This window comes from Eretmochelys imbricata, chromosome 6 (assembly GCF_965152235.1).
Source record: "Eretmochelys imbricata isolate rEreImb1 chromosome 6, rEreImb1.hap1, whole genome shotgun sequence".
Taxonomy (NCBI): Eukaryota; Metazoa; Chordata; order Testudines; family Cheloniidae; genus Eretmochelys; species Eretmochelys imbricata.
This window is the reverse complement of record NC_135577.1, coordinates 26,164,719-26,177,128: the sequence shown is the minus strand read 5'-3', so window position 1 is coordinate 26,177,128 and position 12,410 is coordinate 26,164,719. Positions and strand designations below refer to the sequence as shown.

General features: G+C 46.9%; 2 protein-coding genes across 4 annotated transcripts in view; both read right to left on the bottom strand.

The window, feature by feature from the left end:
• TNNT3 (troponin T3, fast skeletal type) overlaps window positions 1-6,109 on the bottom strand; it is a 66,989-nt gene extending 60,880 nt beyond the window's left edge. Inside the window, exon 1 of the mRNA XM_077819947.1 lies at window positions 6,038-6,109. Coding sequence (XP_077676073.1) covers window positions 6,038-6,109 — 72 coding nt within the window. The remainder of the gene's footprint in view (window positions 1-6,037) is intronic.
• Window positions 275-12,410, bottom strand: part of LSP1 (lymphocyte specific protein 1) — an 85,023-nt gene continuing 72,887 nt past the window's right edge. For all 3 annotated transcript variants that reach the window (XM_077818265.1, XM_077818267.1, XM_077818266.1), the window contains one exon: window positions 275-1,779. The gene's annotated coding sequence lies outside the window, so the exon portion shown is untranslated. The remainder of the gene's footprint in view (window positions 1,780-12,410) is intronic.

Sequence of the window (12,410 nt, the reverse complement as noted above, 5' to 3'; positions counted from 1 at the left end):
ACTCCCTAAGTAGGATCTGATCATTTTACTCACCCGATTCCCCACTACCAGTGAAAGTCAGAAATTGTCCTACCACAGAAAATTTAAGTGGCAGGATCTTTTCCTAAACCCTCTAGTATCTGCTGGGCTCCTGCTCTCTTCATTTCAGAGAAGCTGGGAAATTTTGCTTCCCCCAACATGTTGCTGTAGCCGGACGGGCAGAGACATTGGAAACAACTTAATTGTATGAACCGGACCATTTTGACCATTAGTGAAACCCTCAGAGCCACAACTGTTACAATATCTTCCTCAGACATTTTATTAAATGCTCACACACACAAAAGTAAATCCAGGACAGAATCAATTAAAGCAGTAAGCAAATTGAGGGATGAGAGAGGCCCCATAAGACAGGGATTCCTATCTGAGGATAACAGAAGCAAGTTGCAGGGGGAAGAACAGAAACATTTTTAATGAGAGAAGATCAGGGATGTGCCAAAGACTGTGGGCTAGAGGACATGAAGGAGTTTACAGATTGACCCGGGAGAGTTAGTTTGCAGGGACTGGGAGCAAACCAAATCCTGTCGGGTTACCGTGGAGGTCTGAGGTTTACTAATCTTCAAGGGCTCTCCCCACCCCTACAAGCAGCCCCTACCTCCCCAGAACACCCTTCTACCTAGGCAGTGCCAATGGGTGAAAAATGGTGAAAATGGCTGGTTTCCGAGCTACACCAACACAGTCCACACACAGGAGCACAGGACAAAGTTTGCTGATGCACTTTGACAGGAATACTTGACACAGCTCCACTGGGGCTCATGTTAAAAAGATTATCTCAGTGGGTTTGAGTATGCAGCAAATAGAAAAGGAACCCTCAGACTCATCAGCAGAGACCAAAAGGTAAGAGCTACTGCATGGGCTCAAACCCAAAGTCTGGGCTGCCACTGTTCACATGGGACAGTAGGGTCTGGAAGAGATTGGCACTGTGATGGACAGGTGAAGGGACCACCTCAGTATGGAAACAGCTGTAGAATTCGAAAAGTCTGGATTAGAATCTTGTATTCAGCTGGCATAGACTAACCTGGCCTGGAGAGGGTCAGTCATAGGTTTTCCCCACCTCGTATTAAAGTTCACAGCAGAAGAGGCACAGGTGAAGAGATGGAAAAAAAAAACAAAAACAGGTGGTAAGTTTTCCCCACTCACAGAAGAACATGGTGGTTCTTTGATACCTATGACATGGTCTAGGTTGCCAGTACAGTTGTGATTCCACTGGATTATGGAGGCCAGAGTAGAGGTGGTTCTAAGAATCAGTCCACCAACCTCATCTGTTGAGCATTCCCACCATACCCATTAATCTTTTTCTGTTCAGCTTTATCCCTCCTACCCCGAAAGAGTTAGTAGCTGGAGGTTTCTCAATGGTTATTGAGATGCCTTCTACCCCCTGCTTGATTAGGCAAGTTGGCAGATTCTTCTCTTCATGTGTTCAAGAGATTAGAGAGGGCCGAAGCAATGGCCTCCCATCTCCAGCATGGAAACAAAAGGGCCCAGAGGAGCCAAATACAAAACAGCAAAGAGTCATTTAGAAAGTTAAAGGGAGGAACAATAGCCAGCTGATTATGTTCCTTTCATCCACACAAAAGCAGCGTGGGGTGATGCTCCCACTCGAGGATACAGCCAGGCTGTTCTGGAGCAGAGAGAAGTTGCCTGCCAGGGACTGGGAGAAAGACATCCTTCAGTGATCTCCCTTATAGCAGAGGAAGCATCAGCGTTGAGTACAGGGTTGCATCTAGTCAGGACCAAGCTCCGCTGTAAAAGAAAAACAGAACAAAGGACAAACTTAGTGAGAGTGATAATCTGGGCTACAGATAGTCAGCCCAAGATGCTCCCCCCCCACACCCGTATTTTTTGAGTGTTCCTCCTGGGTTTACAGCCTCTATACCATGGCTCAGCCTGTGTATAGGAGCTGCTTGCAACCCAGAATGGGAGCCTAGAATGTCTGAGAAGACATCAAATCACTCTCAAGGCCTCTGGATTCTGCTGCTCTGTTACTGTGACACGAGGCGATTGGCAACAGGCAGGAGGAAGGACACAGCAGCAAGGGTCCTGAACAGGTCATGATACCCTGGCAGAGAGAGAGATGCGTTTCAATGCAGTCAGCTCGTCCCTAGGAGTCATTGTTTAGATGCTAGAGGTGATGCTGCCCCAGTCTTCCCCTCTGAGCCCAAGAAAAATACTAAAGCAAAGCTTTCTTTCCCTTGGTGACCAGCTGCAGCAACATAGGTATCAAGTTTCCTTAGCTCATTCTTCCACACAGAACAGCTGATTCTGTGCCATCACTCCAGCATCCCAAATTACTTCTCCATCTTGAAGTTAATGACTCTTCCACATGGACACTTCCCCTGTTTAAAGGTCAAACTAGAGACTAAGTTTGATTAAAGTGTCTCTCTAAGCACAGTAGAGTAGCATAAGAGGGATCCAAAGACCAGGCAGGTTTCAGGTTGTGCATCAGCATAAAGAACATACTTAACACTAAGAATCCCATGGGATTCTTAGTCTCAATTCACTTGCTTTTCCTGAAGCTTCACAAGCTATTTGGGTTCTTAGAGAAGTTCATTCCCCCTCAATTTTATAATGAATCCCTTTTAAATGTCCACTGCAGTCAATAAGACCAAGCAAAGAAATGCATCTTTCTTTGCTCTGCTATTGTTCCAATACACAACACTGGGAGGGGTGAGGGGAGGAATTCCTACTGAGAGGACAGATTGCTCCAGGAGAGAGCTCTCCAGAAAGCATGTAGAACTCTGAGGGGGAGACACAGAAGGTAGATCTCATGACAAATACACGTTGTACCCCACCCCGACCAAAAAAAAAAAAAAAAAAAAATCTATGAAACTGAAAGGCGGCAAATTTGAAAGCGATGAAAGGTATCACTCCCACTCTGCCAGAAGCCATCTGTGGAATCCATTGCCTCATGGCATCACTGAGACCAAGGATTTGGTGGGATTAAAAAAAATTGGACATTCACATAGATGAACAAGAATATTTAGAGTTATAATACCAAGGATTTTTTTTTTTTTTAAAAAAAAGAAGAGCATTGGAAGAGATGAACCCAGATGCTTCAGTATATAACAAGCCAGCTTCTAACTATTGGGGGTAAGATTTTCACACTGGACTGATTACCTCCCAGCTGCGGGGAACTTGGCATCTTCCTCTGAAACAGCTGCAAGCATTAGACAGATACAGGACTAGATGAGGCACTGCTCGCATCCAGTGTAGCGATTCCTATGGCCTAGACGTCACTTTCGGGGGTTGGGGCATAGGGAAAGTCGTCAACTCTACCATGAGGTGTCATGCTATTGGGAGGGAGAGGCGTTTCCACCTGCCTCCTTTTGCTTAGATCAGTTTGTTTTGTACAGCTACGCAAAACAAAGGCTGGTACCTAGCCCCCTCCACATCGCAAGCCATTAAAAGCTAAAGTGGCATTTTGGTTCCCTTTTGGAGAGTGGTGATACTTGTGTTCAAACAAAGCTTTATAGCTTCAGATTCAGTGACTGGCACCAGGAAACATAAGAGCCCCAAGTCAGTCTAAACAGCAAGAAATGCCTCTGTTTTTAGCACAGCAGGCACGATTTTAGCTAGCGAGAGGTCTGTCTACTGCTAGCTATAAGAAGATCTCTCTCTCTCTCTCGTTTAATGAAGGGTGCCTAGGAGGCCCTGCCTGCATAAAAGCCATTTGCAGTGGTGTAACAATGTGGATACAAAAGGGGTGCAAACCTCTTATATAGTCTTAGGATTCCCCTGCTCACATACACCTACAAGCTAGCTCGATTGCGCTGCTATTTATGCTCAGCCATGGTGGCATAGGTTGCAGCAGCAATGACACAGATGTGCTGAGCCCATCCCCACAAGTTTCAGGCAGATTTGTACCCAGCACTATTCAGCCAGTGCTGCTACCCAGTGCTCCTGCTGCTACGCTGCCATTTAAGCATACCCAAACAAGGGAAAAATCACATCCCTAGCTCATCGCGTAGCTGTAGCCAGACGCAGGTCTCTGACGCGAAGTTGGGCGTACACTACTGCACCTTGCGCTAGTAAGTTACCAGAGCCAACTGCACCAGAGCAAATCCACTTTACGCTGGTGCAGCACAGCTCAAGGAGGAGCTTACGCTCATGTAACAACAGCAATGTAGCGACACTCATGCAAAGCCTAAGTCAGGTGTTTTGAGGTCTTTCAGACGCCCAACCCTGGGGATGGGTGGTAGGTTTGGTGTAATGAGGACTCTGTTGGAATTGCAAGCTATCACTTTAGGAGCTGGGAGGAGGCTTCTCTGATCTTGCTTGCAGGTTACAGGGCTCCATAGCCAAGTGTTCCAGCAGAGTCAGCAGCCAGTCAGTCTACAGGAAGGTGGGGTAAGTTGTGCCTCTTTGCCTTAGGGAGCTCCATCTCGGTTTTGGGGTTCTTTTGCATTCTGAATTCTAACAAAGTAGTGTTCTGGTGCAACCTTCCAGCAGGAGAATCTGTTCTATTCAAGTTGTGTGTGTATGCTGTGAAACAGAACAATGGGGAAGGGATTTCTAGCCCTCTTTGGTCAAATGAGTTTCACACATAAGAGCTGCTCTTGGAATAGAGCGACGCCTAATTCTAGCCTTTGCTTAAAAGTGATCAGCTGCTTCAAATTTCCAGCAGTTGCCATCTAACATACACAAGTCCCCTTCAAGGCTTTCTCACAAAATGCTATGTGGCTTTTGTGTGTGGGCACACACACAAAGCAATTGCCTTTTGCCTATGCCGACGAGCCACCACACCCTTTACAACCTGGAGAACAGCTCCAGCTGTGCAGTGAAAATATTTCCTGCTGAGATTTTGCTGGAATTAGGGTGGCAACTGGAACCTGTGGGGAACTAGAGAGCCTTTAACTTTAGAAAAAAGAAAAGGAGTACTTGTGGCACCTTAGAGACAACCAATTTGAGCATAAGCTTTCGTGAGCTACAGCTCACTTCATCGGATGCATACTGTGGAAAGCATAGAAGATCTTTTTACACACACACACAAAGCATGAAAAAATACCTCTCCCCACCCCACTCTCCTACTGGTAATAGCTTATCTAAAGTGATCACTCTCCTTACAAACTTACAAGGAGAGTGATCACTTTAGATAAGCTATTACCAGTAGGAGAGTGGGGTGGGGGGGGGGAGGTATTTTTTCATGCTTTGTGTGTGTAAAAAGATCTTCTACGCTTTCCAAAGTATGCATCCGATGAAGTGAGCTGTAGCTCATGAAAGCTTATGCTCAAATAAATTGGTTAGTCTCTAAGGTGCCACAAGTACTCCTTTTCTTTTTGCGAATACAGACTAACACGGCTGTTACTCTGAAACCTGTAATTTTACAGTTTGCTTTAGCCCTCCCTTTTCTTCACCACTCCGCCTGCCAGGAATTTCTGTAGCAAGCAAGCAAAAGGCCAGCCTCCCAGCAGGAGTAGTTAGCCAGTGCTGAAAGACAGATTGCAAATGCAGCCAAAGGCTGTTTAAGCCTCATGTGCATTGAAGTGGAAACATCTGTTCTACCCATCAAAAGGTTTTGCTCAGAGTAGTTTACAAGTGAACTAAGGCTTGTACCTCTAGAAACACTGATGCAGCATACTGCATTACCTTCCTCAAAGGCCGGGACCAGGTGAGTTAGAACTATGGCCCAAAACTAGAATTTTACCTACCACAAACAAGAAAGAAGCTGGAATGAGCTTGGCAGTTGCCAAAAAGGCACAGAGCACCTGACAGCCCCTATGAACGCTCCCAGCCTCCTCCTGCTCATTCCTTCTTTCAGGACACTTGACACCATCCAGCAGTGGGAGCTGACAGATTCATTCACTTGTGCCTCACTTCTTAGCCAAGCCAGCTCAGCAACTGTGAAGCTGGCAATAACTGGGAGGAAAAAAGTTTAATCTGTGACACTTGGGAACTGAAGTCTGTCAGGGAGAGATGGATGGAATAAGCCAGGTGCTCACCCTCACTCCCTACCCCAGCAATGGGAGTGGAGATAAACAAGGCGCGACCCGCTTGTACTCACCCAGTAGCAGGTCAGGCAGCGCTCCGGGTCTTCGGCGGCGGGTCCTTCACTCGCTCTGGTCTTCGGCGGCATTTTGGTGGCGAGGGGGTCCTTCTCGCTCTGGTCTTCGGCAGCACTGAAGGACCCCCTCGCCACCAAAATGCCGCCGAAGACCGGAGCGAGTGAAGGACCCACCGCTGAAGCCCTGGAGCGCTGCCTGACCCTTGCTGCGGGGTGAGTAAAACTTAAAAAGGCACCACTTCTGCTCAATGGGAGAGCAGCTGCTGCCCCGCTCCCCACCTAGCTACGCTACTGCCCTGCATAGACTTCCCAGTCTTTGCTCAGATCATGCGGCTACCTCTACTGGTAATCTCTACACAAAGAAGCTATAGAATCGGTCATGAAGAACTTCTTTGGTTTCTAGACAGGGTCACAGAAGTTGCAGCCCAGGGTGAGAATGGGAAGAGAGCTGGGGCAGTGGAGGCTCACACAGCTTAGGGATTTGCCAGCCTCTGGGGTAGGGTGACCAGATGTCCCGATTTTATAGGGACAGTCCCGATTTTTGGGTGTCTCTCTTATATAGACTCCCATTACACCCCCCCCCACACCCCCAGTCCAGATTTTTCACATTTGCTGTCCAGTCACCCGACTCCGGCGGTGCCTGAGTGTACTCTAGGGGGAAACTCAAAAACAATTTTTGTAGACATGGTTCCAGCTGCAGAGCTCAGACTGGGATTTCAGACAGCTCAGAGCAAGGGGTCTTGTTTGATGCAGAGCTGAAGGAACAAGCAATACCATCTGACCTAAAGGCCAAATTAGAGCTAATTTTTATTGCTAGGGTTGTGGGAGTAGGAAGGAAAATGCTGCCTCAAACACTAAAATGCAAGGGACTTGCTAGCATCAGGCATCGTGAGGATAGATGCTTAGCAAGCTTCTAACCATAGGTCTTGGAACAAGGAGTGGTACTGCACTCCCAGCTTGAAATGGTTTCCATCATACACAGGGTTTACAGTTTGGTTCAATGGCTCTCAGCAGCCCCACCATAAAAATTGTTCCAGCACCCCTGCTTCTAACAGTCTATTAACATCTCAAATCCTGACCCATAGCCCTAAACTGGTGGTCACTCATACCCTTTTGTTGTGTGCGAGTGATGTGGAGAAATATCGATAGACACTGGTTGTATTGAGAGGGCGAGGGTAAAAGCTCCAGTACAATGTTCCTCCCTCTCCCAGGTAAAGCCTTGCTTCTGAATCAGACCGGACACCTCTGGGACAGCACTCAGAAATTCTACAGACAGATGTTTGGGGTCTGCTGCCAGCAGACCCATCTTTGTGGCCCCATGGCGTGCGCGAACAGTGCAGCAGCACGCACAGGGTTAAGCAGATCAGTTGCTGATGTCAGCTCTAAGCTTTGTGTGTTTCATTTCAGGGGATTAAAATGCTGATCACGGTAACACCACCTTACGAGCCAGAATCCCTCCATCCGCAGATTCCACCCCCTGCCATACTACCGAAACCTGGTAAGGACAATCTTAGGCTCCAGAGACTCTTGAAGAAAGTTGCAAAGAAGAATACACCACTAGCCTCCCAGCAAGCGAAATCGTTCCGGTCCAACCTCTCCCCAGTGAGCGAGGCCAGCCCAGACCTAGAGCACAGCGAGCGCTTATCCCCGCTGAAGACCCCAGAAACATCAATGCGCATCACCATCCGCCTCCCTCCCCGGTTCTCCATCAAGCCAGTCATCCACCATGTCTCATCTCCTTTCCCAAAGGCCAAGCCGTTCACACTCAAAGTAACTGAGCAGAGGAGAATCTCTGAACACCTCAAGCTCTCAGTCTCTCCAGTAGCATCCCCTGTGCATAGGCAGTCCCCATGGCAACCAAAAGGGATGACAAAACCAGACACGCCCACCCAGCTGCCCTCTCCACAGGCACATTGTGTATTCGTTTTCCCTGACCCTCCCGTTTCCATCTCACCTGTCATAGAAGCCCCGGTGGAGGTTACCCACGTCACTAAAATGCATGCGTGTGTCCACAGTGTACAGGCACCCAGAGCGAAGACCCCCTTACCAGACCAGTCCTCTATAGCCCTCAGCAGTGAGGACAGGCAGCCTTCAGCAGCCCATACTGGCAAAAGCCACTCAGAGCCACCTGCAGGGCCAGCACCAGTCACTCTCAATGCTGATGAGGCTGGAGCTGCTACTCCCAAATCAAAGGACCCCATGCTTCCCACCGTGACAGCAGAGCCCCTCTACAAAACCCTTAAGTCTTCAACTCCCAGAGAGCCTGTTGGGACTGCTTTCCCCAGTCCTCTGATGCCAGATCCTCAATTCAGTAGATCAGAAACCCCGGGAAGTGACACAGCAAGGTCCAGAACAGAGTGGGTTCCTGAACTCCCTGAGCCACACAGCGAAAGCCTAAGGCCAGTGACTCCCCATACAGCTCAGAAGCAAGAAGCCACAGTGCCAGCTGACAATACCAGGGCTTTCTCCACAGAAGCAAAGGAAGAGCTGGTCATTCCACCACAGCCAACAGCCACCATTCCCAGTCCTTCCCCCAAAGCTGAGCCTCCACCACCATCTGTGGAGAAGGCCAGACCTCTTACAGCCAAGCTTAGCGGATGGTCTCGCCTCAAGAAGCACTTGACAGTGGAACCTGAGGGGCCCCAATTCCCAGAAACTGAGCCAGCCAAGGCTGAACAGGAGGAAGCAGGAAGTAAAGCAGAATGCTCTCAAGGTAATGCCAGCCAAGACAACAGGCTGATTAAATCAAGGGCCACCAAAATGTGGGATGCCATTTTATATCAGATGACAACCCTCAAGAGGAGAAAGCAGCAAGAGGAAGAAAAAGGGATAAGGAAAGAGGAGGGATTCTCATTCTGGTGCCGCCTGCCCCTTCTCCACAGACCACGTTTTGATGCCCGGAAACTGAAGGAGCTAGCTTCCAAACCAATGATGAAGATCACCACCATGTTAGAGTCGAGCCTGCTCCACCACAAGACACCCGAGGAGCCCAAGAATTTTAACAGGACTGCATCAGGTTGGCAGCTCAAGTGAAGCCAGCTGGATTCCACCTCGGCAACAAGCCCTCCACTCTCTCGCGGGCCTCCCCAAGGCGCTGCCTGAGTTTGGAGCAGGAAAGTGCCTTTTAGAGCTAGATTTTCCTGCAGTATGGAGGCCAAATGTGAGAAAAATATAAATAAAATCCTTCACAGCCAGCAACCTTATGCTGAGGGCTTTAGGTGGTTATGACTGTACACTACATATCTGTAGCATATATATCTGTAGTGCATGCACACACTTCCAGAGTAGCTTGAAGATCTAAGAACAGCTCTATATCTATATGCAGCTTCATTTAAAATATTCCAATTGGAGATCAGGCTACAAAACCAAACAAGGGACCCACAAAAAGCAGTGAAGCAACCCGTAGAAAACCCCCACTGTAAAGGCACCTTGTTTTTCATTCAGTAAATCAATGAAATTTTAGCTTTATTTTTAAGTGAATCCCAAACCGTGCAAGCCCAGAAACAGGACAGGTTGTGGCAATGCAAGTTGCTCCACACTGCCCCAACTAATAGTCCGCCTCCTAGGCTGTAGGATCCAGTTTCAGACTGAAAGAAGGGTTCAGTTTCTAAGCCTCCGAGTTCTTTGTTGGAACCCACAGCAGTAGCTTCAATTTCTGGTCACTCAGAACTAGACAGAGATGAATTCCCTTTACATAGAACATGGGTGACAGGTTGTGGTATATTTCATGCTGCTCTCAAACCACACTTTACTCAGTCAAGAAAACAGAATCTCATTAGTTTTAGGTTTTATAATTAATTTGATCTCCCTAAAGGTAAATTTGAGGTTGCAGGAGTGGGAGGGGCAGTGTGGGGGGAGAGAAGAGACCCTTTAGTTTTGCAGTGATCAGAGTTTTTCCATTCTTAATTGCTTTTGAGTGCAGTTATTGGCCAGGGATTTTCAGAATGATTAGGATTGTTTGCTTCATCTTTTGGGATACCCAACTTGACATACCTTAATGGGGTCTGAGCTTCAGAGAGCGGGCAAATCAGCAGTTTCTGAAAAAATCAGGTCCCTTTAAGGTGTCTCAGATTGGGCACCCAAAGCCACTAGTGACTCTGGGCCGTTCCACATAGGCCAATACAGCAGGGATTTTTTAAAAAAATAAAAGAGACCAGGAGGCTTAAAACAGAGTTTCTAGAAAATAAAGTGGGTTTTTTTGCGGAGAGATTCAAAAGCATTTTTTCTTGCACAGACCTAAAACATTTCCTACAAATAGCAGCATTTATATAGAACTATATTGCGGGATTTGAGTGGGGAGCACCGGCCTGAATCTAAAAATTTCCAAGCTACAGCCACCCCCACTGTCCCAACTGTAGCTAAGAGAGGGTCAGTAGTTCCATTTTCAGGCACATCATGAGAAATCACACATTACACCCTTCATGGGGTTCTCATGTGTCTTAGATATTTTTCACCAGAACAGATTACCCTGGACATTGATAGGGATTCCAAAACTATCCAGAGTCACAGTAAATGAAAAAAAAATCTCAAAAGCAATATAAACCTTCAGGTAATGAACCAGCCTCTAGCTATTGACTGTTAGGAGGAAGTTATCCCTAGGGGCAGGTTATCCTATAGCTGTCTACTGAAGGGTTTCTTGCACCTTCGTCTCATTCAGCCAGAGCTGGCCATTGTCAGGGACCACATACTGCACTGAATGGACCCTGATCTGACCCCGAGTGGTGATTCCTATCTACTGAATAGCAACCTCTGAAGCATCTGATCTTAGCCACGGTTAGGATGGCAGACTAGGAGAAAGATTAATCTGTTCAAATGTGGCAGCTCCAGAGTTCCCTTATCAGTCTGCCTGAAGGGCCTAAGATGGCAGTTGATAGAAAAGGTACATTATAGTGACCACCTCATACAGAACAGAACATTGTTGGTCTTCCTATTAGTCACCCAGGGAAGCCAATGGCAACCAACTGTTCTTGTCCTCACTTCTAACTTGGGACAGACTAGTTAGCAACGAAGAACTAGTTTTAGCCACACCTGATCCCCTGCCACCCAGGCGTCAGTAACATTTGTTGGGCTAAAACCTCCACAAGCTGCCTCCTCCATTCTGCTCTACAAAATGGGCAGCACTGGCATGCACTCATCCTCTGAGCTCTCTCTCTCTCTGGAGCCTTCAGTCTTCTCCCAAACCTAAGCAAGCCCCAATGCAATGCACTAGGGATGTCCTAGCAGAGATATGGCCAAAGCATGTCTTGGCAAGGCCTTACAATTGGGGTTTTGTTTTTTTTAACCCATCAGTTCTCAAGCACTGTAGGAGACATGGAGGCTCCTCTGCACTTCCCATGGCTTTCTGACATTCTATTGCATTTATTTTGATCACAGCTGCTCAGGTTTAACACATGGGGGGTGGGGTTGGTAAATATTAAGCGGCATTACACTGAGATCTGGTTTTTCTGGCTATTTTGGGGGGGGTTTGTTTTGTGGGTTGTTCAGTTTGCTTTTACTTGTTCACAGTTGTTTGCATCTCCATAGTCACCAGGCTTAGGGAGTAAGCTCACACAGGGTAAGCATGCAGCTATTTCCACTTCCCTAGTGAGGTTACCATAAGGGGGAATATTTCTGCATAGCTAATATAAGATAGTATGTTTCACCCCAATGGGAAATTTGATACCTGTTTCTACCTTCTGCGCCTATACACAGGCAAGAGAGCTTGATGGAATTTCTGATTCCAAACCAGCAGTCTTTAAAAAAAAACCCAACCACACAACCCACACTTTTTTTTTGGGGGGGGGGGGGTGAAGTTTTATTTCTGAGAAGAAATGAAAACTGAAAATTCAGTGTTGAAGAGTCAGAACTCCAGTTTTTGCCCCTGGCCATTTTTCAGTAGCAAAAACGAAAAGAGGAAGAAAGAGGGAAATCCCCAAAAGAAGAATCTGAAAAAATTTCAATGTTTTTCCATGAAACAATTGAGAAAATAAGAATTGCTTAGCAAAACGTACTTCCTATTTTTGGATCAGCTCTAATACGCTACACAGGTGGCCAGGGAGTTAAAATTCCACTGACACAGAAAGGTGGCTTGCTACAAGACAACATTGTACTGACCTAGGCTGAGAATGGAGGTATTTTGCTTTAGTTAAAATATATCTGTGCAGATAGGCTGGTATTCTCAGGAGTCCAAGAGAGTTAGGCACCCAGATTCCATTGAATGTCAGTGAGATTTGGACATTTATCTCCCTTATGGTCTGTTGAAAAAATTCCAGCCTTATTTTTGGCTCAATCATTTAAAATCTTTCCCCAATTGCTATTTTGTTGTTCATTACATATTTACAGGGTGAGGATTCAGAAATGGCTCTGATTGCTCCTTAGGCCTAATCTATATACA